Raw genomic sequence first — 23,282 nt, 5'->3', positions numbered from 1 at the left:
TGTCTGTCTTTGTTATTACGCTCAGCGTCTTTTAGTTTACATTTTGACTGCACAATTGTGAGCTCTTTGTTTAGCACAAAAACAACATTGTTTTCTTTTATTTATGGAGCATTATTATTTAATGAATTCTCATAATTTAATTTTGAGTAATTTTTCATGTACATCTGCGCTGTATGTTAATAAAAGTGCCTGTGTGACATCTGGGACACAGCTTTGACTAAGAACTCTTTTTGTTCTTACTTTATGGCTTAAAAAAAAAATCGAGATATATATCTTATATCGCCATCCAGCTAAAAAATATCGAGATATGAATTTTGGGTCATATCGCCCAGCCCTACTGTTTCATATTATAGAGGGCACTGTTTTTATGTTTAAATTCGATATAGCACAAGGCCCTTGGGACTAGGGTAAAGACAGCTAAGGCACTGACCAAAATGGCCGGGATCTCCTTGTTGAGAATTTGAGGTACTGAAATGAGAGATTCAAGAGGCCGTGTGGAAAATGTGGAGGTTGAAAAGAACACTTTGGTGCCAAAAAGCAGCCTCCTCATGGCTCAGTTTGCTCTCTGTCTATGGGGCATTGTTTCCTCGTATTTTCATTTATTTATTTATTTCCTCCTCCTCAGATCCTTTGTTCGTGCCACATAGGAAATGAAGGATGATTTCTTTGTTGGTTACTGGCCCTGCACTGTATATTGGATTTGTTGTTTTTTAACTCATTAATATTTTTTTTTGCGTCTGTTTTCTTTGAGGAATTCAGATGTTCTGGCATGACATAAGAGAGAGAGATAGATAGATATTAGTAATTATTTTTAGTTACTAGTACACAGTGTACAGTAGTACAGTAAAATAAAAATAATTTCATTATTTAATTACTTTGTAGAGCAGTCATTTATTACTTTTGGCTTTTTCAGTAGTGCTATTGCGTTCTTCCTAATTACTTGTAATTGTTAATAAAGGTACCTTCCTGGCAAAGATTAAACTAAAACACTATCCATTAAAATATTGAAATAAAGTGGGATTTTCTCTTATGACATTAACTTAACTGCAAGTATGTATGAGGGTTGTGCCTTGTGTAAAACACTTAAAACACAGCCACTAATGAATTGGCTAACATCCTCTTCATAAATGCATTTATGAATTCTCAAGTCCCACGTCTCACCCTTTCTGTTGGCATGTGCACACTCGTGTATTATATTGCAAGTTAAAGTGCTGTGTCCTACAGCCTCCTGAAGGATCACGCTATTATTTTGACAGAAAATCAAACCATAATACTTTGTGTAGCATTTGTATTATAGGTACAGCGTTTTACCAGTAGTAAACAACTGCATCCCAAATGTCATGTGCATCCTTGAAAGCACTTGAGTTAGGCAGGTGCCTTTAGCATTCCTTCTTCTGGCTGCCCAGGAGATGTTGCTTCTTTGAGTCTTTCTTCAAATATGCAAGCCTGCGCTGAGGGAGCAGATTGTTTGTTCTAGATTTCCTGGGAGACTCCCACCTTGGGCTTAAACTGAGCAGTTGTGATGATTAGCAACAAAGTGTGCTGCCTCTCATAAACCACTGGGGGAGAGCGAAGGATCTAAGGAATCTTCTTTCTCATGTTGCTGCATTTTTATTCTGAAGTCTCTCCTGTACTGTAATTACAGTTTAACAGATTTTGTCTGACAGTGCACCTGAATTCCACCACAGAGGCTTGTTTTGTATGAATAAAGTAGAATTACGTTCAGTATTAGCAAATTCTCTGTGAAATCTCACAGCCAACTAAGTTATTAGGTACTGGTCTTATTATTTTGGACTTTTTGGACATTTGATAATTGTGATAGTGCTGTCTACCGTTATGCTATTTTTCCCCAGCTTCAATAACATAGTTGAGACAAACATTAACCTCCTAAGGCCCGAACTCTTCCACGGCAGCATTTTTAATTTCTCTTTGATATTTGGGCATATTGGGGCCCGATGAATGTAAAAACAAAGAATTACCAGATTTTTTCTTTTTATCTTATTTTTGTTAAGAAAAATCAGAGCCACAAATGAGGATATTCATTTAAAATGTTGATAGAACAGTAGCAGCATAATGTCCTCGTAAGTGGATCTCAGGCCCTTGTAGAGCAAAATTGAGTATTTTAGTCTAATTAACCCAAAATGTGATGTCCACATATGTGGACGCAGGTCCCAGGAGGTTAAAATGCTTTGATCATGAGCAGATTTCTTCTTTCTGAAACACATCTGAGCATTTAAAGTCCAGCAGGTGATAAATTCATAAAAATAATTCATCATGACATTTAAAGAGTTTAGTTTGCCAAACAAAGTAGAAAAAAGGAGTAGCATGTGTATGATTCTGTCCCCTGCAGGCTCATGTTTTTAGACAAATTGGGTGTTACTGCAGTACTGTTATTGTGGTGTTTCCCCAGTGTGCAGACTCAATAATCTGTCCATTATGAAAACATAGGGTCTCGTCATTCTTAGACAAATTCGTCTATTGTGTTCAGTCACAGACTTAATACTATTTTTTGGGATTTGTGGGGGCTAACACAATAATCTTCCTGGCTCTAGGAAGTTAACAGGCAGGGCCTAAGGGAAGGAGCGGTGCTTATCAACCATCTACCCACTGTCACAATGACAAAAGTGTTGGCACATGCAAATGAAGATAGGAAAGTTGTCTGCAAGACTTTCCTCTGATGCTGCAGATGATTATATTGCCTATTATGTAGTTCCACTTTTATGTTTAAGGTTGCTAACATCAATCAGTTCTGCCTATCACCAACCTTATATGACATATGTTAAGGACTGCAGAAAGCAATGCATTCAAATCAGTTCCACTGTAGAGTTTCCATGTATTGCTGCTTATGTGTATAAAATGGCAAAACCATGCACATTTGTGAACATTTTTACCTATTGAAGGTTTATTTATTTAATGTAACACATTTAGAATCGGTGTGACTGTTTCGTATATATTCAGTCATTTATTTTAGGTTTTCACATTAAGTGTAGAATACATCACAGGCTGATCAGTTAGATTACCTGCCAAATGTTTCAGCAGTAGCTGATTAGCTTTTGCCTTTTGTCTAGAGAAAAAAGATGCAGGACCAAAATACTACTTTCCGGGTACTGAAGCAATGGTTTTTAATTGGTTTATGCCATCTGTTGGCATCTAACGCATGTTGTCCTGTACGCTTACTTTTAATATGCATTGAGATTCTAATGTATGTAAATTAATTATTTTTCTATGTTTTGAGAAATGGTGGAAAAATGTTGTTTAATGTCATTCAATTCTTGCTTTTATATAATGGTGATTGCAGTTAGCTTCAAAATTGAGCTTAATAGTATGCTCTTGTCCCCAAAATGAGTATTTCTTATGTTATGTATCTATATATCTACGTATGTAATATTTCTTTTTTTTTTCTTGCAGCAAGAAAAGACCTGAAGGATGAAAATGAAGAAAAAGTGCCACAATTTAAGAAAAAGGCAAAAGAGCTTCGTATCTTGGATGCCAAGACTGCACAGAATCTTTGTAAGTAGATGCAGTTATTTGTCCTACAGAAATGAACCATAACCATAACTGAATGTTCTTCCTCAGTAAGGATGGTGTTTTGTTGAGTTTTTTTAATTGGTATGTAGTGTTTTATTTGCGTCCAAGCCTTTTGATTTGTAAAGCACATTTTTGTTAGAACTGAATACTGAAATTACATGTAGGTGTTTAAAATCACTTGTGGCCGCGAGTAGCCTGTTTACCTAGTACAGGTGTATTAAGTCACCTTCCAGGCTTCTTCTTATTTTGCTCTTCAGTTAACATGCAAATGATCTAGAAAAAACAGACAGAACTCCTACTCCTTCTTCTTAAATAGTGTGTGTGCTTGTTAGCATATCTGCCTGTCTGAAAGATTTGGTATAATATAGCTCAGAGTGACAATATAGATCATAACACCTCAACAAATATGAATGTCACATGTTAAGATTATGCCAGTCAGTTGGTGCTTGCTTGTGTAGGCTCTCTCTAGGTACTCCGAGACATGTGTGTCGGGCCGTAGGTGTGAGTGTGAATGAATTGTGTGACCAGCAATCAATCTAGAGTGTCTCCTACCTTTTGCCCCATAACTCTCAAAATAGGCTCCAGTCCCATGATGAAATACAAGTGGTTAAAAAATGGATTAATGTTTAGATTGCAGTCCACTCATTTGTTTACATGTGTCTTTTACACTGTTGTTATTTAAGCAGAAAGGGTGAGAATTGTAAACAAGTGATGACATATTCCATAAATAGAGATGTGATAAATTACTTAAATTTGCTAAATATTGAGCACAAGTTTGAAACACAGAAGCCTGTTTGCTGCATTTGTATGATTCTGTCATTGCACGTCATTGCATCCTTGTATGGGCTGTGACAATGTTGATATGATAGGTGTCACTGCCATCTTTTATTATATAACAAGCAGATGGGCTTTGAATTTGACAGGAGGCAAAAATAAGAGTGTAGAAAACCTCACCTTCAGGAAGGAAATGGGTTGGAAGCATGTTGTTGTATTTAGTTATGCAGCTCTCCTGAGCCGCGTTGACACATACTACAGCATCATAGATCATATTCTGTGCGTGCCTCTGAGTTCCCTTTACAGTTTTGATGTTTAGTAGTTTTGAAGGTCCGGTGACTGAGATATGTAGGTAGTTGTAATGTAAATACCATGTTATGTATTGTGGTATAGCAATCATGCGTACCAAAGTCTGATCATTTGAACTTATATTAAGCTTAATGTTGGCTTTTGACTTTAGGGTCAGCCCAAATTAGAGAAATTAACTTTTTGATTATTTGAATGTACATATGAACCTTGTTTAAGAATCATGAAAAGCTGAAAGCTAGTAAATTCAAATTTCAATGAAAAACTAACATATGTTCTTTAACATTTCATATTGCAAATATTTTAAATACAAGAGAGAAGTTGACCAAAGTTAAATTACTACTTAATGTTTAAGAAAATTGTTCATTACAGTGGCCTGCTATTGTACTGAATGTATACATCACACCTTGCAATAATGGTCTTAAGACTTAAATGGTGTTGCATAGACATTTTTTGGGGGGGTTGCAGTTAATGTATAGAAGCTTTGACATAGTGTAGCCCTAAAATCTTAAACTATATATATATATATATGTATATATGTATATACTCTCTCTTCAAAGTTCTTTTCAACTTTTCCTTACAGTACTTGTCATCTATCGGTCTTGTGCCGGTATTTAGCCTTAGATGGATATATATATATATATATATATATATATATATATATATTAGGGGTGCAACGATACACAAAATTCACGGTTCGGTTCGATACTTTGGTGTCACGGTTCGGTATTTTTTCGATACAAAAAAATGTTCATGAATATATATTTTAACTCAAAACTACAGTTTTTAGATTTAATGTTGCTGAAACAACAAAATAATAAAAAAAAAAGGTAAATGGTAAATGGACTGGTTCTTATATAGCGCTTTTCTACTCTTCTGAGCACTCAAAGTGCTTTATATAAATCTATCTGATCGAGAAATCACTCATCTTTGGAAAAGAGAGTTTATTACAGAGAATATGCTGGCCTGAAACTGAATTTAATAAACTCATAAAGGCAACGTAAACAGATTTTTAAAAATAAGGCTTACACTTAGTTAGCTTACTAATAATAATTACAGTAGCTTGTCAAGACAATGTACTACAGTTCATATGAATTTTAATCTTATTCAGTATGTCAGGTGCTTCAAGAGTAGTAAATCTCCTACTCAATATACTTCCCCAACTGGAACAAAAAAGTACTCGGCACAATGCTTTTCTCTCTTTTATCACTTTTCTCTGCCGCTGTTTTTTTTTTTTTTAACACAGCTTGTGCACAATGTAGCAGCTGTATAAAGAGAATTAATAAATGGAAAACCGACATAAAATGTATACTTAATTTAAAATTAGCAAATAAAGCTGGATTACACGGGCAAGAAAATATTAAAATATAAAAAAATATAAAAAATATATATTTTATATATAATGTTTAAGAATTCATGTATTAAAACGGGATGATATATGTACCAACTGGTTTCTCAGTGAAGAGTTCCTGCAATTCTGCTTAGAACTAGAAACCATTGAAAACCAATTGTTTCCACAAAAATAATTAATGCACAAACAGAATTCCAACGCATTTCAGAAAGTAAACTTGCAGGGCAGCATGCCACCTGTTTTCACTTCCATTGGAGATATTTAGGTTTTGTCAGAGTCTGGTGTGCTATATTCACTACTTTTTTTTACTATACATGCAATTTTAACATCTTCATGTGCACTTTGTCTCTATTCTTGCTGGAGAAGAGAGTTGAGAGATTTAAGTCCAGAGGGACACTTAGAGGTGGGGTCTGCCTCAGTGAGAGAGTGTTGTGAGAGGAGATACAAACCCTGCGTTCTTGTATTTCCTGAAAGAGAAAAAGGACTGAAAAAAACTCAGCATAGAGCTACGATACTTAATAAATTTATTAGACCACCTTTCATAAAAACCAAGAAAACACAGATATTTAAAAAATCTGTCAAAAATGAGTTTAAAGCTAAAAATCATATTGTTACTTATTAGACAAACAGAATTCATGTTTATATTGCTCAAATTAATTCATCGAGCATAACGTTCAACTATTCAAACTATTTTTTTCTTTTCAGGAAAATAAATAACTTCAATTTGACGCCTTAATAAAAAAATAATGATGTGTGTTTCCCTTTTTTATATTTTTTTGAAAAACAGTACATTTGAAAATTCATGGATAACAACAGTAATTATATCACAGCATTAAAAATGTCATGTCGCTTAAAGTGCTTCCACATGCTGGCGGATTAACCGTTACAGAAACATAAAATGATTTTGATAATTACCAATGCTATTCATTTAGAGCAGCTATGCCATAAACCGTACATTGCGTGGTCTACTACATTTGCTGTTGTATCTCTATAGATGTAGTATCACTTATAGTATCGCTTTCTATCCCTTTTCAACAGTACAGAAAATGGAACATAAGAATCAGATGTTTGATTCCCGTATCAGTAATGCAGTAATGCAAAGCTCCTTTGTATACAAACTAAAACGAAAAATACACCTCAGTGCACCTGGAAAAACACATACATACTAATCCTCATGGGGGAATGTGCAGGTGCAATTTTCTGCTAAATTGTGCACCAAAACGGCATTGTGCTGCTGAATCTCATCAACACACCTACACCTACACCATCACAGGAAATAAGAACCAGGTGCAAGCTGATAGCACCAAATGTTGGATTTTCCGCCTGGAACTTTTTTTTTTTGCCTTCCCATCTACGTTTCCCTCACTTTGAATCTCCAATGTGTCCTAGTATCCAATACATATGACCTATGAAGGGCGACTCTTAAGAGAACTCAGTACTGAATATCCAGCTGTAGGTCTATTGAAGAGGCAATACAAAGCAAAGACAATGTGCTTTATATGACAAAAAATGTTGAGCTGAGGAAAGGTAGGTATATTATGTAGTGAAACCAGAAAATGATGCTAGATGTTATGGGACTAAAGCTCTACAACACTATATCGTAAATCAAAGTGATAGCAACGGCGTGTTATGCTTTGACTGACTTAAACGCAGTAAATACTCTGTATATTAAGTAGCAGTAGACTATGAAGAGCTGAAAAAAGGACGCACTCCTTCTCTGTTGCACGTCACATACAGACATCAGGTCCCAGTGCTTCAGTAGTTAAGCAGCTGTTGAGTGACTCTCCTCCAACTCATTACCAAACCTCCATGTGTGACTTCCACCTGGATACACCATCAGCTCCACTTTTCAATGTAGCCACCCCACCTGGAGTGTGAAACAGCCATGAGGCTTTGCCCTGAGGCAAATTCACTGGGCACCTTTGTATCCACCCTTACAAAAGCATGTAGCTGTTCACATGACACAAACACTCCTACAGCTAATTAAAAATATTCTCATTATTAGTATTGTTATTATTACCTGTCACTCTTTTACGTGTTGTTGTTAAATCTTGCTTTTTCTTTCCTGTCCAGCTTTTGTGACACAGACTATCCAGTCGAAAGGCTTAAAATGCATTAGTTTTTCCAAGTGGAAAGTTAGGTCTGTGGTCATTTTGTGCTGAAATGTTTCTTTGAAGCCTGCAGTCTAATAAAAAAGGGAGAGGAAATGACTCTTTTCTGTCTACATCACAACAGCAATTTTCTTGGGCTCGTTCCGCCTGCCTTATGAAGAGATCCGGGACATTGTGCTCCAGGTAGACGAGGAGAGACTGAGTGAATCACTCATCCAGGTAAGACTGATACTCAGTGTGGTGCGTAAGTACCCCCCTTCCCCCCATTTTTCCTTTCTTTTTTACCCTTCTCTGTTACTTTGCAGTTTCTAAAAAATGTGTGAACTTTGTGTGTGTGGAGACCTGGTGTGGTCTCTTTTTTTTTTTTTTTGTACAAGTCAGTCGTCTCATTTTCATGTGGACCATAGAGACCCACCCTTTATCCTATTACAATGGATGGAGAAGGTGAAGGCTTGGCAAAGTCTCCTCAACTCCACCCCCATCTCGTCTTGTCTTTGTTTTAAACCGTGATTAATGAGCTTTCTAAAGGCTACTTGTTTTTTTTCTATTTTATTTTTCACTGTCTCAAAAAAAAACCATTAATTGAAAACAAGGTGGATGCACTTGAGGTGAAGATGCATCACTGTGCAGCCTGAGCCTCAATCTGCACTAACATTTCTTGCACTGTCCTTGTGAGTAAAGCAGCATGTTGGCTTTTATTACTGTTTTATTTCTGCAGTAGGAGGTGTGTACCCTAGGGGTGAGTAGCAAATAGAACATTTGATTTCAGTATAATCTTGGCAGTGATACACTGCTTTCTGTGCATGAGTGTGTACAGAAGTCTTTCCCCCCCCCTTTTCTTTACTTGACAACCAGGAGTGGACATTGTTGAAGTGGCTGCTGATTTCAAGCTTAGGTCCAGAGAAAGGGGGAAAAGTTCCCACTAGCTCGAAGGGTGTCCTGTGGTGTCTGGCATTGGGACAGTTGATCTATTGGGTCCTGTGGTTGTGAGGTGGGCTCCTTTGGATTGCGTTTGCTCTGACACATCCTGTAGATGCTCAGTCAGATCAGTGTCATGTGTTCCTCAAGTCATTCCTGGCCAATGAGCTGGATCACACTGCTTTTGTGTTAAAGTTCTAGTGTGGTCTCAGAATGCAGCTGTGGTGTGGAGGTGGGTGATTACTTGGTTTGCACCAATGTTTAGTAAGGGAGCACATGTGCCAACATAACGCCCACATAATTCCCAGGAAAAAACTTCCCCAGTATAGCTGTGCAAAGTAACAATGTGATTAATGTTATTCAATTCACTTGAAAGTGGTCTTAATGTTGCTTCTGGTTGGTATATTGTATATACCAGTATATATCCTTTACCACCAAAACTTGCACGATTTGTACATCAACTAATGTAAATCCTGCAAAATCAACCCTTAAACTGACTAGGTGAAAGTACAGCCATAGGGTGTGTATGAGAGGACACACATCCCTCCTCTTTGGGGCGGAAGTATGTTAAAGTACTAACACATTGCCAGTACACACAGCACCACATATGATGTGATGAACAAATCGTGGCTGAATGTAGCAAAAATACACCAATGAGAAATGTCTCAGGGTTAGTCATATGTAGCTTTTTCAGCATTCAGCTCAACGGGGCTTAGGAGAATGAGCGTATGACTCAGTAAGAGCATCTGAAAACCAAGCTAATGTCATGAAATCTAGGGGGAGCCAGGGTGACCAACCGGGTTAACTTATTGGTACAGAAGGGGCACACATCTGGCATGTATGTCACTGCTGGTTAAATAATGGTCTGCATGGTCTGAAGTAGAAAGTTCAGGCGGAACAGTTTGGATAGCATCCCAGTTATTAACAATTCTTTCTTCTGTTAATTCACCTGCTGTTATGCTAATGTTATATAATGTCTCTTTTGAATTTGCTTTGAATTAATTAAATTATGATTCTCTTACATTAGAGGTTTACTAGCCTTTATATATGGTGTATAAATAGAATTTGAGTGGGTGACAATGCATACATATTCTATTATTGTGGAATATAAGCTTTTAACTAAATCCAATGCAATTGTTTAATGCATGGATATAACACTGATGCATTCTCATTTTATGAGAATGAAGTTCATTTTAAATATTAAGGTTGAGGTATTAAAAATCAGTTTGAACCCACAGACAGCTCAAAGCGCATGTCATGTAGTGGTTAAAATGTGAAGCTCGAGGACTTATTAAACTGTGTTTGACTGAAAGCACGATTTGCTGCAAATGGTACATTGCAATAATGTTTGGCAAGAGAGGGAAGCAAAACAAATGCGTAAATTTTTATTTACATGAAAATGTTGCTAATTGTATACTTAGATAACCATCCTACTGAAATATGAATGAGGTGATTATAAAGCAAAAGCGTGCAGAAATGAGCTCGCAAATTAAACGAGGCAGCAAGCAACACATGCCCAACAAATACAATTATAGCTATAGTTGAAACTATGCAGAGGCGCTGAAGGGAAGCAAAAAGACTCCCTGCTGGGTGACACAGTCCTGAGTGTGGGCTCCATCTGCACAGTGCTTATCCACATTCATTATGCTGATTAATCATTCCTCACCACCCACTTTCAGCCACACGCCAATCACCATTTATCTTTTGGACAGATGCACACACATAAAATAAAGCAAGGACGCTTTCAAAAGTAAATGAGTAACAACAACAACAACAACAATAAAAACATTATTAGTAAACTTTCTTCATCGTATTCTTCATCTTCACCTTCTGCTTCTTGCTCTTCTTAGCAAAAGTGTACATGCTATTGGTTTTACACCAGTCATTTACTGTTACTGAACTACAATCAAAATGTGCAATGGAAATTTTTAGTGTTTTTTTTTTCATTCAAAAATTGCCACGTTGAAAAATTCATTTGGCAATTAGACAAAGAGTGCCTGTATTTGTGGTGAAGAAGAGGAGACATGAATAATTCCTCCTTTTTAACTGGCTGTGCAGTTTTCGTTATGAAACGAAAATAACCAAGTTCAAATGTCTGTTCAACAATTGGAATCAACCAGATAAGTTTAAAGAATGGTGAAAATGGAAAGAATCAGGGAAGCAAGAGGTGTTCATAATCCATCTAAAACCCTGTAACTCAATCTTATTACCTTCCTTCTCAGTCGACATGTCTAATGTAATGATTTGTCAGCAGAATGTGGCCTTGAAGTACCCCTACAATGTGTCACCCTGGCAGAGCGGATAGATAGGAGTTGATTGGCTCTCCTTATTCTGCATTAGGGCCCATCAACGCCTCGGAGATGATATACACATCCCTGAATGTTAGCAGACAGTCCTGGATCTCCCCATTCATCCATGCCCCACACGAATGCTTGCACCCTTATTTTCATCTCCATGCACCCAGCATGCAAACATAAGTACGGCACATGCAAATGGATAGACGGTGTCAGTTATCCCCTCTGTTTTCTAGTCCCTGTAAAACTGCATTATGCATCATCTAACCAATAAATGTGTGCACAGTCCTCAAACACACACACACACACACACACACACACACACACACACACACACACACACACACACACACACACACACACACACACACACATTTGCATTCTGTCATGCCCTCTTTCTTTGTCTGTGCTCTTTGTTTGACTACAATAGACATAGTGCTGGTGGTCATTTTGTAAATCAGGTTAGCTTCATCAAATTTTAAAAGACAGAGTCACCACACTACCATATAGATTATAACAGTGTGGACAATAATAATAATAATAATAATACATTTTATTTAAATAGCGCCTTTCAAAGCACCCAAGGACACTGTACAACAGATAAAAACTGGAAATATACACAATGGTAAAAATAGAAGATAAAAGTTAAAACATACAGAAATTTAAGAATAGGCAATTTTAAACAGATGAGTTTTGAGGGTGGACTTAAAAAGAGAGAATGAACAAACAACAATACCAGTTGGCTCAGTGAAAGCAGGTTGAGTCTCAGAAAGCATTGCAAAGGTCTGCTTTTAAAAGAGCTGACATCCTGACAAAGCTATTCATTGCTTTTATTGGTGGCAGGAGAAGCAGCAAGGGAAGGGTCCTGTAGACCTTTTTTGTGTGTGAAAGAGTCAGGCACATGTGGGCTTCAGGGCCAGGTTCTATTGTGTTTGCATTTAGTTTTGGCACTGCAAGACTACGAGACCTAAGCAGCACTCTGGCTAAGAACACATCTTCCACACTTGCATTATTTCAATCATTTTTGTGGATATGTGCCCATGAGCCTACTGTTACTGATTTAAACTGTTGCCTTTGGTGTTTTTATCTGTCCAAAAGTACCCAACAGCCTCTTTGCCCCAGAGGGGGGAAGGCTTAACTGGCATAATGATGGTATTTGGTCCCATGCCCTTACGGTTCATGCCAAAGGAACACAAGGAGGCCAAACAATGCCCAGATTATTAATAAGCACTTGTAAACTTGAATAGTTTATAGTGCAATCAACTGGTACACATGCAGGGAGTTATTAGCTCATAACCTTTCTCTGTTAGAGTAGTTGTCACTGGAGAATTGCAAAAGAAGTTAAAGTTGCTGACAATGTTGCCATTATTGTATTAAACAGGGTTTGCATTCTCAAAGAGAAACTGTGTCCAACGGCTTATTTAAATTATTTTTTACTTACAGTAGGACGGATTAAGAGGTGTTGGTTTTTAGGAATTTAGATTAATGCTTAGCAAGGATACTCTCCAAGCACTCTCTCAGCTCGTTCTTTTGTCTTGCCACTTTTTTCCTTATTATTCTTGTACAATGTTTCTGCTGGACTACCTTGCATTCCCTCATTGCTTAATTGGCACATCTTGGGAAATAGTTCTTTGCGATTACAGTTTATAAATTCTTAAGCTGTCTACAATGCATGTATACCCTCTTCTAATGCTCCCCCGGGCAAATATAAGCTTTTTTAGGTCTAATCAGCTTTTCTCCTTCCATCAAGCAAAAACAGCCCGTGGTTCTTCATGCTGTATACATAGTTGGAGATCACAGCCCTTGTGATGTCCAATTATGCTCCATTTCTAATTTAACCATTTCATATTAAAGCGCATCACTACATTGACCTCAGTAGGTGAGAGCAAACATGTAATCATAAAGACTATATTTAAATTAGGCAATTTTAGTCTGGGAATTCATAAATGCAATATGCAATATATGCAGTATTTTGCATCATCATCCTTTGTCTTTTAATAGATATCAGGTCGATTGCTGCAGTTATTTTTGAGAACTTGCCTCCACTTTGCATCCTGGGTATTTCAGTTTCTTCTCTTTCTTTAGCCAATCCAACTCGCTAAATGAAGTTAAAAGAGGGCATATGTAGGGGCTTAATCATGCTGCAGCATCAATCTTGGATTCACCAAATTATAAATAAAAGTCTTAAAATTCAGATAATTATTTCTCTCTCTCTATTTTACCCCATCTGCATTGAGAATTAAACTTTAGGCTTCTGGAGAGCAGCTCTTTTCTCGGTCTCTACTAAGAACACACCACGTGATCTAGCTTTTTGAAATGAGGGAGTCATCACTAAATGTTTTAGTACGCCCAGTTTTTGGTGCGTGTGGTAAGCTAACTCTCGTCAGCGGATGATATGGCCCTAGGGGCTTGTTTTGCAGAATATCAGAGTGGCTCCTTAATGTTTAATGTCTGCCAATGTATTTTATATTACCCCATCTTCTTTTCAAAAGGAAAGGCTAATGACTAACACTGCACCGCTGCTATTCATTTGTAATTAGTATTGCCCTATGTTGTGTGCAAATGCACTAGTAAAAATATCAAAGAATTGCATAATAGTGGCCATTAGCTTGCATTTAAACTTAGCATATCCTAATTGAGTCAGTGTATGCATATCACTTTTATTACTCATTGGTTGACATACCAGCGCTTTTAGGTAAATAGTGGGACATTTCTTTATTCCTTTTTATGCTTTTTATATAAGCAGAAAATTGTTACATACATTGCACTCAACTCCTGATTTAGTGCAGAAAAAATGAAAATGATACAATGCTGCAATATCAACAGGAACAGACCAATAGCCTGTATGTATTACACCTTCTTTTTCAAGTACAGCACTTATTTAAATAAATATTTCCCCAGTCTGACCTATTCTGACCCTGCTGTGATATCCTGTACATGAAAACAGGAAAAGCAGTCTCCGCTATCAGTTTATAGCATTTCTTTAGTCCCTGTTTTGCTCATTGCATTGTAGGTTTTTGAAAATATGTTTTCATTTTCAAAGTGAAAGCAAAGTGTCTAACAGCCCTAAGATAACAGCAGATATCCTGACTTCATGTTTCCTTTGATGGCTTTTTTCTTTTTTTGGGGATCTTCTATGCCTTACTTCTCTGGGGAAAGAAATGCGCTGATGTGTAACATGTATACGTAGAAATTTAAATAATTTAGGGCTCTTAATATTTTTCTGATTCTCAAAGAGTGATGATTATGTGGCTGTCATTTCATCAATATCAGTTCACATTATCAGTGAAGACAATTTAAAGTGGCAGGCTGAATAATCGGTCGCTAACGTGGCTAATAAATGCTGCATAAAAATGATGATTACTTCAGTTCAATCAGCTATGTGAACACAAATGGATAATTGATGCTTCACAAATACGATATACCTTTCACATAAATGTAATATTTACTTTGAAGCTCAATTTATATGTAAAGCTAATGATAATAATAAAGGTTCTTCACTGGCAATGGCAATTTTAAAGGCGTATCAACTTACTGCATCATATACAGTCCTAATACACACTGACTAGTTGGTCTCCCAGTAAACACAAGTGTTGTCAGCTTTTGGCTTTTCACTACATCCCTTCACTTCGCCATGGCAACAACCTTTCCACCAGGTCTCACAGGAGTCTTCGGAACTAGCCTTGCTTGTTATTATTGTTTATCTCTCTTGTCAATCACCCAGATCACCACCATGCTCATCCATATGCATGGCCCTATGCAGTTGCTCATTGGCTGCTGGGTCTTGCAGTGCCCATGCCAGTCTTTGTTCGCTGCTGTAACAGGTGATTGTAGCAGACTGGCACATTGTTGGGCATCATTTTCATGGTGTAAAAGTGCACATGTGGGGCATGGTGATAAGTATGGGCCTGTTGGATTAGAGCTTAAGCAGGAGAAACGAGCCCCCATGGGCTTAATTGTGGTTTATTTTGGCACACAGCACATAACTCTACTCTGCATCAAATGCCAATTTAACAATGAAATGTGAAATACATTATGCAGACTTGGGAGGGCTGGAAAAATAAGACAGGAAAGGAGAGGAGGTATTGAATAAACAAAGTAAAGGCAAGGAGAAAGAGAAATCAGGCTTGATTTGGTGCTATATCAAAATGTGTTTTAGAAGTGATGGCCAGCACCCAAGGTACTGCATGTACTTTTCACTGATCATCACCAAGCTGCTGATCTGTAACCACAGGGTCCTGGCCAGGTACTCTGTCCTAAGGTTGAATATTGATTAAAGGAAAAAACACACAGGCACAGACACACACACCTACACACGCAGTAGGAAGTCCATTCACAATGCACCACAGCAGTTAAATTTTGATTATGTGCGGTCCATTCAGCTCCTTCTCTGGCATACTGGGTGCTGTATTTCCTTAACCAAGTAAAAAATTGTTTTCTGTTTTCACTTTCCAATTCGGTGTCTTTGTTACTGTGACAGATGGCACATCATTCAAAGAAACCCTCTCAGAAGGCAGACTCCATAAACAAATTAATTTCTATTACTGTTTTGCATGCATGCTCTGTTCTTACGTGATTGACAGTCGCCTCATATATGCTCTGTATTAGTAAGACTATATGAGACATGGCAAAAGAAAAATGGATACAAATGAGTGACAATTTCAGTGCAGCTGAGTAAAGTTCACCCTGTTATCTCCACCTTGGCAAGTTTGTTTCTTAGCAAATGATTTGAATATAGTTTCCCCTGGTATTCTTAAAACAATATGAACATCATAGAGGAGTGATAATAGTTGAATACATGTTTTAAAGCAAAGTTTATTGTCAGTTATTTATGAAAAAGTTTCATTTGTAAGTCCTAACGGCTCGCACCTATTCAAGTGAGAACGGATGCACTTTAATCTCTTGCTTTCACTGCTTTGTGTGTGTGTGTTGCTTGTTTCTGTCTCTTTTGCCACCTCTCTGTTTTAATTTTTCTTTTTGTGTGTGTAAACTTGTACTTGCTTTCTTACCCTCACTCTTAATCGCACTTCACACCTTCCATCATAAATACAAGTGCTCAGGTATGCATGTTTAACAAAAAATCCTCATATTTTATCCTAAAAGGCAAATTTAATGTCACACTAAGTCTGTCAGCTTTTCCAGCCCCAACCCTGAAATTAATCCCTCCCCACATCTCTCCCAACCTGTTTTCTTCTCTCTGTGTGTTTGTCTTTTTCTCTTAGACTGCATTTCCCATTTAGTTTAATGCGATTTTAGAATCTGCCACACTCAGTTCGTTGCCTGTCAGTCTGTCACTGTCGCTTTGCTCACAGTGAGATTTGACGTGTTTATGTCGTTTGGCAGGATGTAGATTGTCTAAACTATGCAGCTGTAAGACTGATGTTCTTTGTTTAACATGTTTACCTCCGAGACATGATTTGCCATTTCTTTCTGCTGCTTGTTCTTATTTTTAACCTGTACGTCGCTCCTGTAGTGTCAGATTTAATTGTGGAATGTTTTCTAAGATATTTTTAAAAAGCACAAAAGTAATTGTAAATGCATTCGATATGATTTGAAATATAACAATAGTTTATTTGAGATTTGTAAACCTAATTTTTTTGTAGTGCTGAATATTTCCAAGCCAAATTTGTGTTGCAGTGTACTTTATTTCGTTGATTGTTTTTCAGTCAAAAGTGCCCCCGTTTGCATAAACAAAAACACAACTTGATAGCCTTTGTTCCATGTATTCAGTTTACAGTAATAGTAACCTTTTGTTTGAGATTGATGCCGTCTACGCCCACAGAGCATTGTGCAAAGTTGCTTTTTTCTTTCTTTTGACTATTAAGCTTAGTTTGAGAAAAAAAACAAAAAAAAAGAAACTTTTGAAATTGCCCAAGTCTTTCTTTTTAGACTGTCAGGGGCTGGTTTAAGAAGTAAGGTTTGCAGAAAGCTGAGAAGTCTTTGCATCTGTTGATTATTTTGTTATTGATTCAACCCAAAGTCTTCACTGATTTGCCATGAGCCAGGTAAAAAGCCCGCTGAGGTGTCACGGCAGATAAGTGGCAGTCCCATGTTGTTCTCATCACAAGTGTGGGAATAATAGCAAATGTTTCTCTGTCTTCAAAAACTGAGGAGAAAATCAATTAAAAGGAGAAAATCACATCTGTCAAACACATGGCAGGCATGGCTTGTCTTCTGTCTTTGTTATAAACCTTCCATATGCTCTTTAAAAAGGGGCACAATTTACTCAGATCATATTTTAGACATCTCGTTTCTCCTTTATTTAACCCAACTTAATAAAGAGTTTATTGCTCTGAGAAAAGTTCCATCGATTGGCGTATCTCTAATATCGCTGATTGTATCTCAAGGGTTCTTGGGCTTCTTTGTTATTTTGACTTTACTTTTGGGAATATGCTGCTCAGAGCTCTGGTATGAGTTGTAGTATTATTGTACTTACAAGTCCAAGTCAATGAAATTTGATGATGATATACACCATATATACATATATGTATTTAGCAGATACAGTAAGCACTGTCACTGTAGCCTGAATGTCAGTGTTTTTCTTAAGCACTACATCACCAATCCTTTTTTTAACCGCATGCAAGCATTTAAACTGTTTGTTAAAGTTTATAGTTATTGCATACCCAGTACTGCCCATTAAGTTGTTCTACCTTGGCGTGTGAGTGCTGAATGCTATGAAACTGTGAATTGACAGCAGCAGAGATCAAAGTGTTGAAGTAAAAGCCCTACAGACACAGTCATCCTCTGCAAATGTTTAGTGAACCGAAACCCGTATCTCATTACTTTTACACTCTTCTTTACCCTCTCAGCTGCTTCCAATCCCCACCTTGACAGTCTGAGTACTAATAGTGAAATTATTCCTACATATATCTACATATATATATATATATATATATATATATATATATATATATATATATGTAAAAGAAAAACAAAACAAAAAAAACTAAATCCCCTCCGGCCCTGCGGACAGTCTTTATCCCCTTTATCAAGCTCGGCTCCTCTACCAGATGCCTGGGAGCATAAGGGTCCTGGTCAGTATCTAGGAATGTTCCTAGGAATGTGCTTTTCTGGACAGAGAACAAGAGAGCAGAGATGTCCTTCACGGGATGTGCTGGAGCCACTTTTCCAGGTTGGGGTTCACTGCCCCAAGTGCTCCAATTACCTTCACATTCCCACACCTTCTATAGCTCCACTCTAAGTCTCAGTATTTGTTTCCTTCTTCCTGATGTGGTATCGTTACATCTATTACTACGGCCTTCTTCTTCCACTTGTCCACCACTACTCAGGTTGGCTAGCCATCACCAGTTTATCCACATGTAACTGAAAGGCCCACCTGATCCTAGCTCAGTCATTCTCAACCACTCGAGAGGTTTGACTTCGGGACATCCAGGCAGGCTTTTTTGTCTTTATGTCAGTGGCTTCCACCTCCTCCTTTGGCCAGCTTATTAAGCCAACTTATCTCATATCTGGCGCACGTAGGTGTTGATTGTCCAGATCTTGTTATTCCTATTCAGTTGGATCCTCAGGACTTGCCGTACTCTTTTGGTAGTACACTCCCCTCAGTAGGACTATGTTCCCTCTCCCATCCGTTCCCTTCACATCTAACTACACTTCTTTAGTCTGAATGACATTCCATTGTTGTTGCTGTAGATCCTGGGGGTGTGGATCGAGTCGTGTTCACTTCTGGCATACAACTTGTATGCCATGTTGCTGCGATCTGTTTTTAGATGCATTAGCCACTGAGTGTTGCAGTTATGTGTTGCATCCTTCTTAAACTGTATTCTTTCTAATAGAATACTGCTTAAAATAACCCTGCATTTCGTTAGCAAAATAAATTAAATGAGTCAGGTTGTGCGGAAGTATGTGATGCTTTATTTTATTTTCTTTCCTTTTTTAAACATTTATAGTATTTATGGAGCAATAAAGTAAAATAGACAATTAAGCAGCAGGGTATGCTTTCGGACATTCCCTTCTTGTGACTGACACATAACTGCTGTGTGGATTTGCACTGTGTCCTTAAGTTCCCACTTTCATCGTTGTTTTATGTTTTAGTTTTTTTAAGCAAGACATGAAAAACTAAAATCCTCAGCTATGCAAATCCAAACAGTTTTCAAACTGACAGGTGGCCATGTTGTCTTTTTAATATAACGTGTAGACAATGACATTGCCAGTTTTCTACTCATATCAATAGTTTCTTCACTACGTTTCGCATAAAACATCTTACGACAAATGCGTATACAGTTGCTACACACATTTCACCTACACCTGCTTTCTTTTTTGAGGATTTAGCATGAACAACATGCTGTTGTTGCTTCATGTTTCGCCGTGTCTTGGCACATGTGCTGATACGTAGCGCCTTCATCTTCGCCCAAGGCGGTAAATGAATGTGTAGTTTTGCTAGCATACTTGCAGTAATCTCTCTTAGACTGCTGTGTGTGTCTGGTGGCCTGTGGTGAGGAGTCTGGCCCAGCGTCATCACCCAGACTCCCACATTGCTACACATATGGTGCTGCCTTTGTGTCAATTGTACTCTATGGGGTTTCTGATAATTAACAAGATGACAGACAAATGAAATGACAAGCACAAGGTGGATTAGATTTTCCACTACCTTGTCTTCTTGCTTTGTTTTTCATTTAGTTGCATTCAACTTCCATATTTTGAATGTTTTAGATTAATTTCACTTTTTTCGCAAGGTGCTCATAATGTAACTGCAGTTTCTACTTTGCAAATGGCAAATTTAACAGACATTTTCTGTTAAAGTTTATATATATAATGCCTGGTCTTGGATTTACATGCTGTGTAAAAGTGCCGCATCAGTTTTGAAAGGTACAAACATTATTATAAATGGACTGGAATACATTTATCAACAAGGACTGCCAAGGATACTTTTCCTTCATGTCTCTTCTGTGCCAGACCAGACTCATGGAAATGGAAAGACATTGTGAAAGACTTACATTATGAGTGTGAAGACATATCCCTAATTATTTGCCAGAGAATAATCTAAATGATTTGTCACAGTATTAGCTGTAGCTATTGCAACAAATGAACAGTTTTCCTCTATATTACCGTTGTTTTATTCAGAGCCAACTCTACAATGTCAGACAGCACTGTTACTAATCCGACTGCTAATATTATCTTTTAGAGTTCACGAGAAGAACTTTATTCACAGCTTATTTTGTTCTGAGTTTATCTACCAGGAGAGTGTAGATAGTTTTTAGATTTTTGGAATTTTATTGCATACAGAAAAAGCCCATTCGGTTCAGTGAAACATGGATCATAAATGGATGTCACACATGAATTTTGGATAGTAATAGCATTCCAGCTGTACCTAAGCGGTCTAAACGGCTGCATTACTAAACATATTTGGATAGAACTCCTCGGAACACTTTAGCATGATCCGAAGTTTTCCCAGTCATTATTAACTTCAGCATGATCCTTAAAATTACAATTGCACCAAGATTTTGTTGTTGTTGCTCTGTTTTTTTGTTGTTTTTTTTCATATCCTAAAAAAATATTTATGTTCCTGTTGACATGATCAAAAGCCTTCATTATAAAAGCACCATTGCTTGCTGCAGACCTTAATTGGGGCTTTGGCAAAAGCAAGAAACATTTGATTTAATGGCTTCATCCCAAACAGGACTGCATGGCTTGCATTATAGCTCACTTTTTATATTGCTGAATTCCCTGAGGGAAGGACAGAGATGTCATCATTAGTGGGAAGTAGACTCTGGCTGTGTTGTCTGTGATGACTGCTGAGGTCTATAGCATGGTCAGCCAGGCCTGTGGCCCAGTAGCTGTGTCTGCTCTCTGTTTTCCCTGTCTAGGCTTCCATCTGGCCACGTGATCCTGCGCCAGTCTGCTCCTGCTGAATAAATTTGGGGAGCTAATGAGGAAGGAAGCTTTGTGAGGAACTGGAAAAGGGCACATCTTCCTCTCTTTTCCTCTGAAAAAAGGAGGTGGAAAAGTCGCTGTGGTCAATTTTATTAACTTGGCTGACCTTCACACAAACAATTAACATTTACAGAAAACGCAGCCCCTCCCATTATCTTCCTCATCTCCATCTTTATCTTTAACTTCACTACCAGCAGGATTGTTTTTTCTTTTGCGAAGAAATTTATAAGACAATTGTAGATTGATGGACAACCCGCTGCATGTATTTTATAGACAGTAGCAAGGATATGTTGGCAATACTGCAGAAATTTGGATATCTTTTATTCGTTATCAGGTTTAGTAATTGGCTAAGGGCCACCATTCTCACAGTAATAAACCAACAGTGAGCAGTAACTGCGTGACCTTATCTTGTCATTGTTGTATGAGTCCATCAGCAAACCACTGTGCACTGAGTAAAATCTGTTCCAATAAATCTGTTAAAAAAAGTGTGTATTCATTTATGTATACTAAACAAAACTAGACAATCCACTAACTGGGTCACAGAGCCTGGACCAAGTCTAAACCTAAGCAGCAGGTGAGTCCAAAAACAAACAAATAGCAGTTCTGGTCACCGGCCACGGGACAAGCGGCACTTCACTGGGAACTGCCAGAGGCGACGGGACTCCTCAGGCAGCTTGGTTTGAGGTTGTCAACAGACGCGACGGAGAACCTTGGGCTTGGGCAGAACAGGACCAAGTGGCGGAGCACAGACCTCTGGCTGGGAAAAAACATGCTGTGCCACAGATGAATGAGGTCCACACGGCGTGGGCACCTCTGGGTAGGACAAGGCAGACGGTGCAGAGAGCTCTGGCTGGGCCTGCACAGGGCACACAGCAGGCTCTGGATAAGCTACCATTCTCATTCTGGAAAAACATATGGCTGAACACCAGTCATCCCCACCTATGGAACAGCTACAGGTGCAGAAGTAAGGAAGGACTTGCTCTTACACAATGTATAACAGAAGAAGACTAAATATGCCAAGGGAATGGCTACAAGAAACAATAATGAAATTAACCAAGCGTAGAATTCATAATAAAAAAATCTAGAAAATCCACTAACTCAGAACGCTGGGTCACAGACCCAGGACCATGACAAATAACCAAAGTTCATGTGTTACTTTGAGGCTTGTATGCTGCTTAATATGAATAAATGTTGTTGATACCAAGCGTAGTATTATGTCTTTGTGCTGATAGCTACAACAGCAATCGGGGTCATTGTAGGAAGAAAAAAACGAGGTAGTAGTGTAATATTCAAGAAAAAATAACAATGAACAATAAAAAAACAAATCTCAAAGAATAAAATCATGAGTGTATTAGAAAAAAGCCAAAAACGTTTTCACAGTCCTGGCCACTTGTATGTTTGGACTTTCTATTGATCAAGTTTCTTCTATCAGTGTTTCGGATTTGTCCAAATCTTGTATTATAGTTGAATGAAGAAACACATTTTAGACCCTGTTTTCTGCTCTTAATACCAGTTCAGTTTTATCAACCCCTGCTGTGGTTACTTGCTTTCATTAAGAAATATTCTGCTTAAGTTATTACGACATATAAACTATTTCGTTGTTATGATGCTCATAGTTCTTTTTCTCTTGCATTTCCAAATTGATGTTGATTATTCATAGTACTTGGTTGTTGGTTGGTGTTGAGGAAAATACAAAGCACTCTAGTGGTATCAAGTAGTGAAGTAGAGTAGAAAGTACAAGTAGAGTATCAAGTAGAAATACATTTTACTAAAATTTTACCTACTTACTGTATAGTCTTCACGTAGACCTGGATCTCATCTGCAGGTTGACTTGTTAGGAAAGGCATGTGTCCATGAGGCAACATGTGCAGTTTTTCAAACTATTTACTAACCTAGTAAACTAAATAGGAACACAATAGTGTGAGTCCAAGCAAAGAGCTGTTGTGGACTTTTTTCTCATCTTTTTGTGTAAGCTAAACTGTCCTCCGTGTCTGTGCAATGATTTTCATGTTGATGTGGAGAGAAAATTACATTTGCATTAACAGTAGCTCTGTTGTTGTGGTGTGTGTGTGCGTGCGTGCGTGCGTGCGTGTGTGTGTGTGTGTG

At 37.8% G+C, this 23,282-nt stretch overlaps 1 protein-coding gene across 5 annotated transcripts in view; it reads left to right on the top strand.

Moving 5' to 3' along the window:
• Nucleotides 1-23,282, top strand: part of diaph2 (diaphanous-related formin 2) — a 373,710-nt gene that overhangs the window by 207,315 nt on the left and 143,113 nt on the right. For all 5 annotated transcript variants that reach the window (XM_080900481.1, XM_080900480.1, XM_080900482.1 and 2 more), the window contains 2 exons: nucleotides 3,409-3,510; nucleotides 8,195-8,289. In XM_080900481.1, coding sequence (XP_080756607.1) covers nucleotides 3,409-3,510; nucleotides 8,195-8,289 — 197 coding nt within the window. The remainder of the gene's footprint in view (nucleotides 1-3,408; nucleotides 3,511-8,194; nucleotides 8,290-23,282) is intronic.

This window comes from Rhamphochromis sp. 'chilingali', assembly GCF_963969265.1.
Source record: "Rhamphochromis sp. 'chilingali' genome assembly, chromosome: 13".
NCBI classification, from domain to species: domain Eukaryota; kingdom Metazoa; phylum Chordata; class Actinopteri; order Cichliformes; family Cichlidae; genus Rhamphochromis; species Rhamphochromis sp. 'chilingali'.
This window is presented reverse-complemented; position numbering and strand designations above follow the sequence as displayed.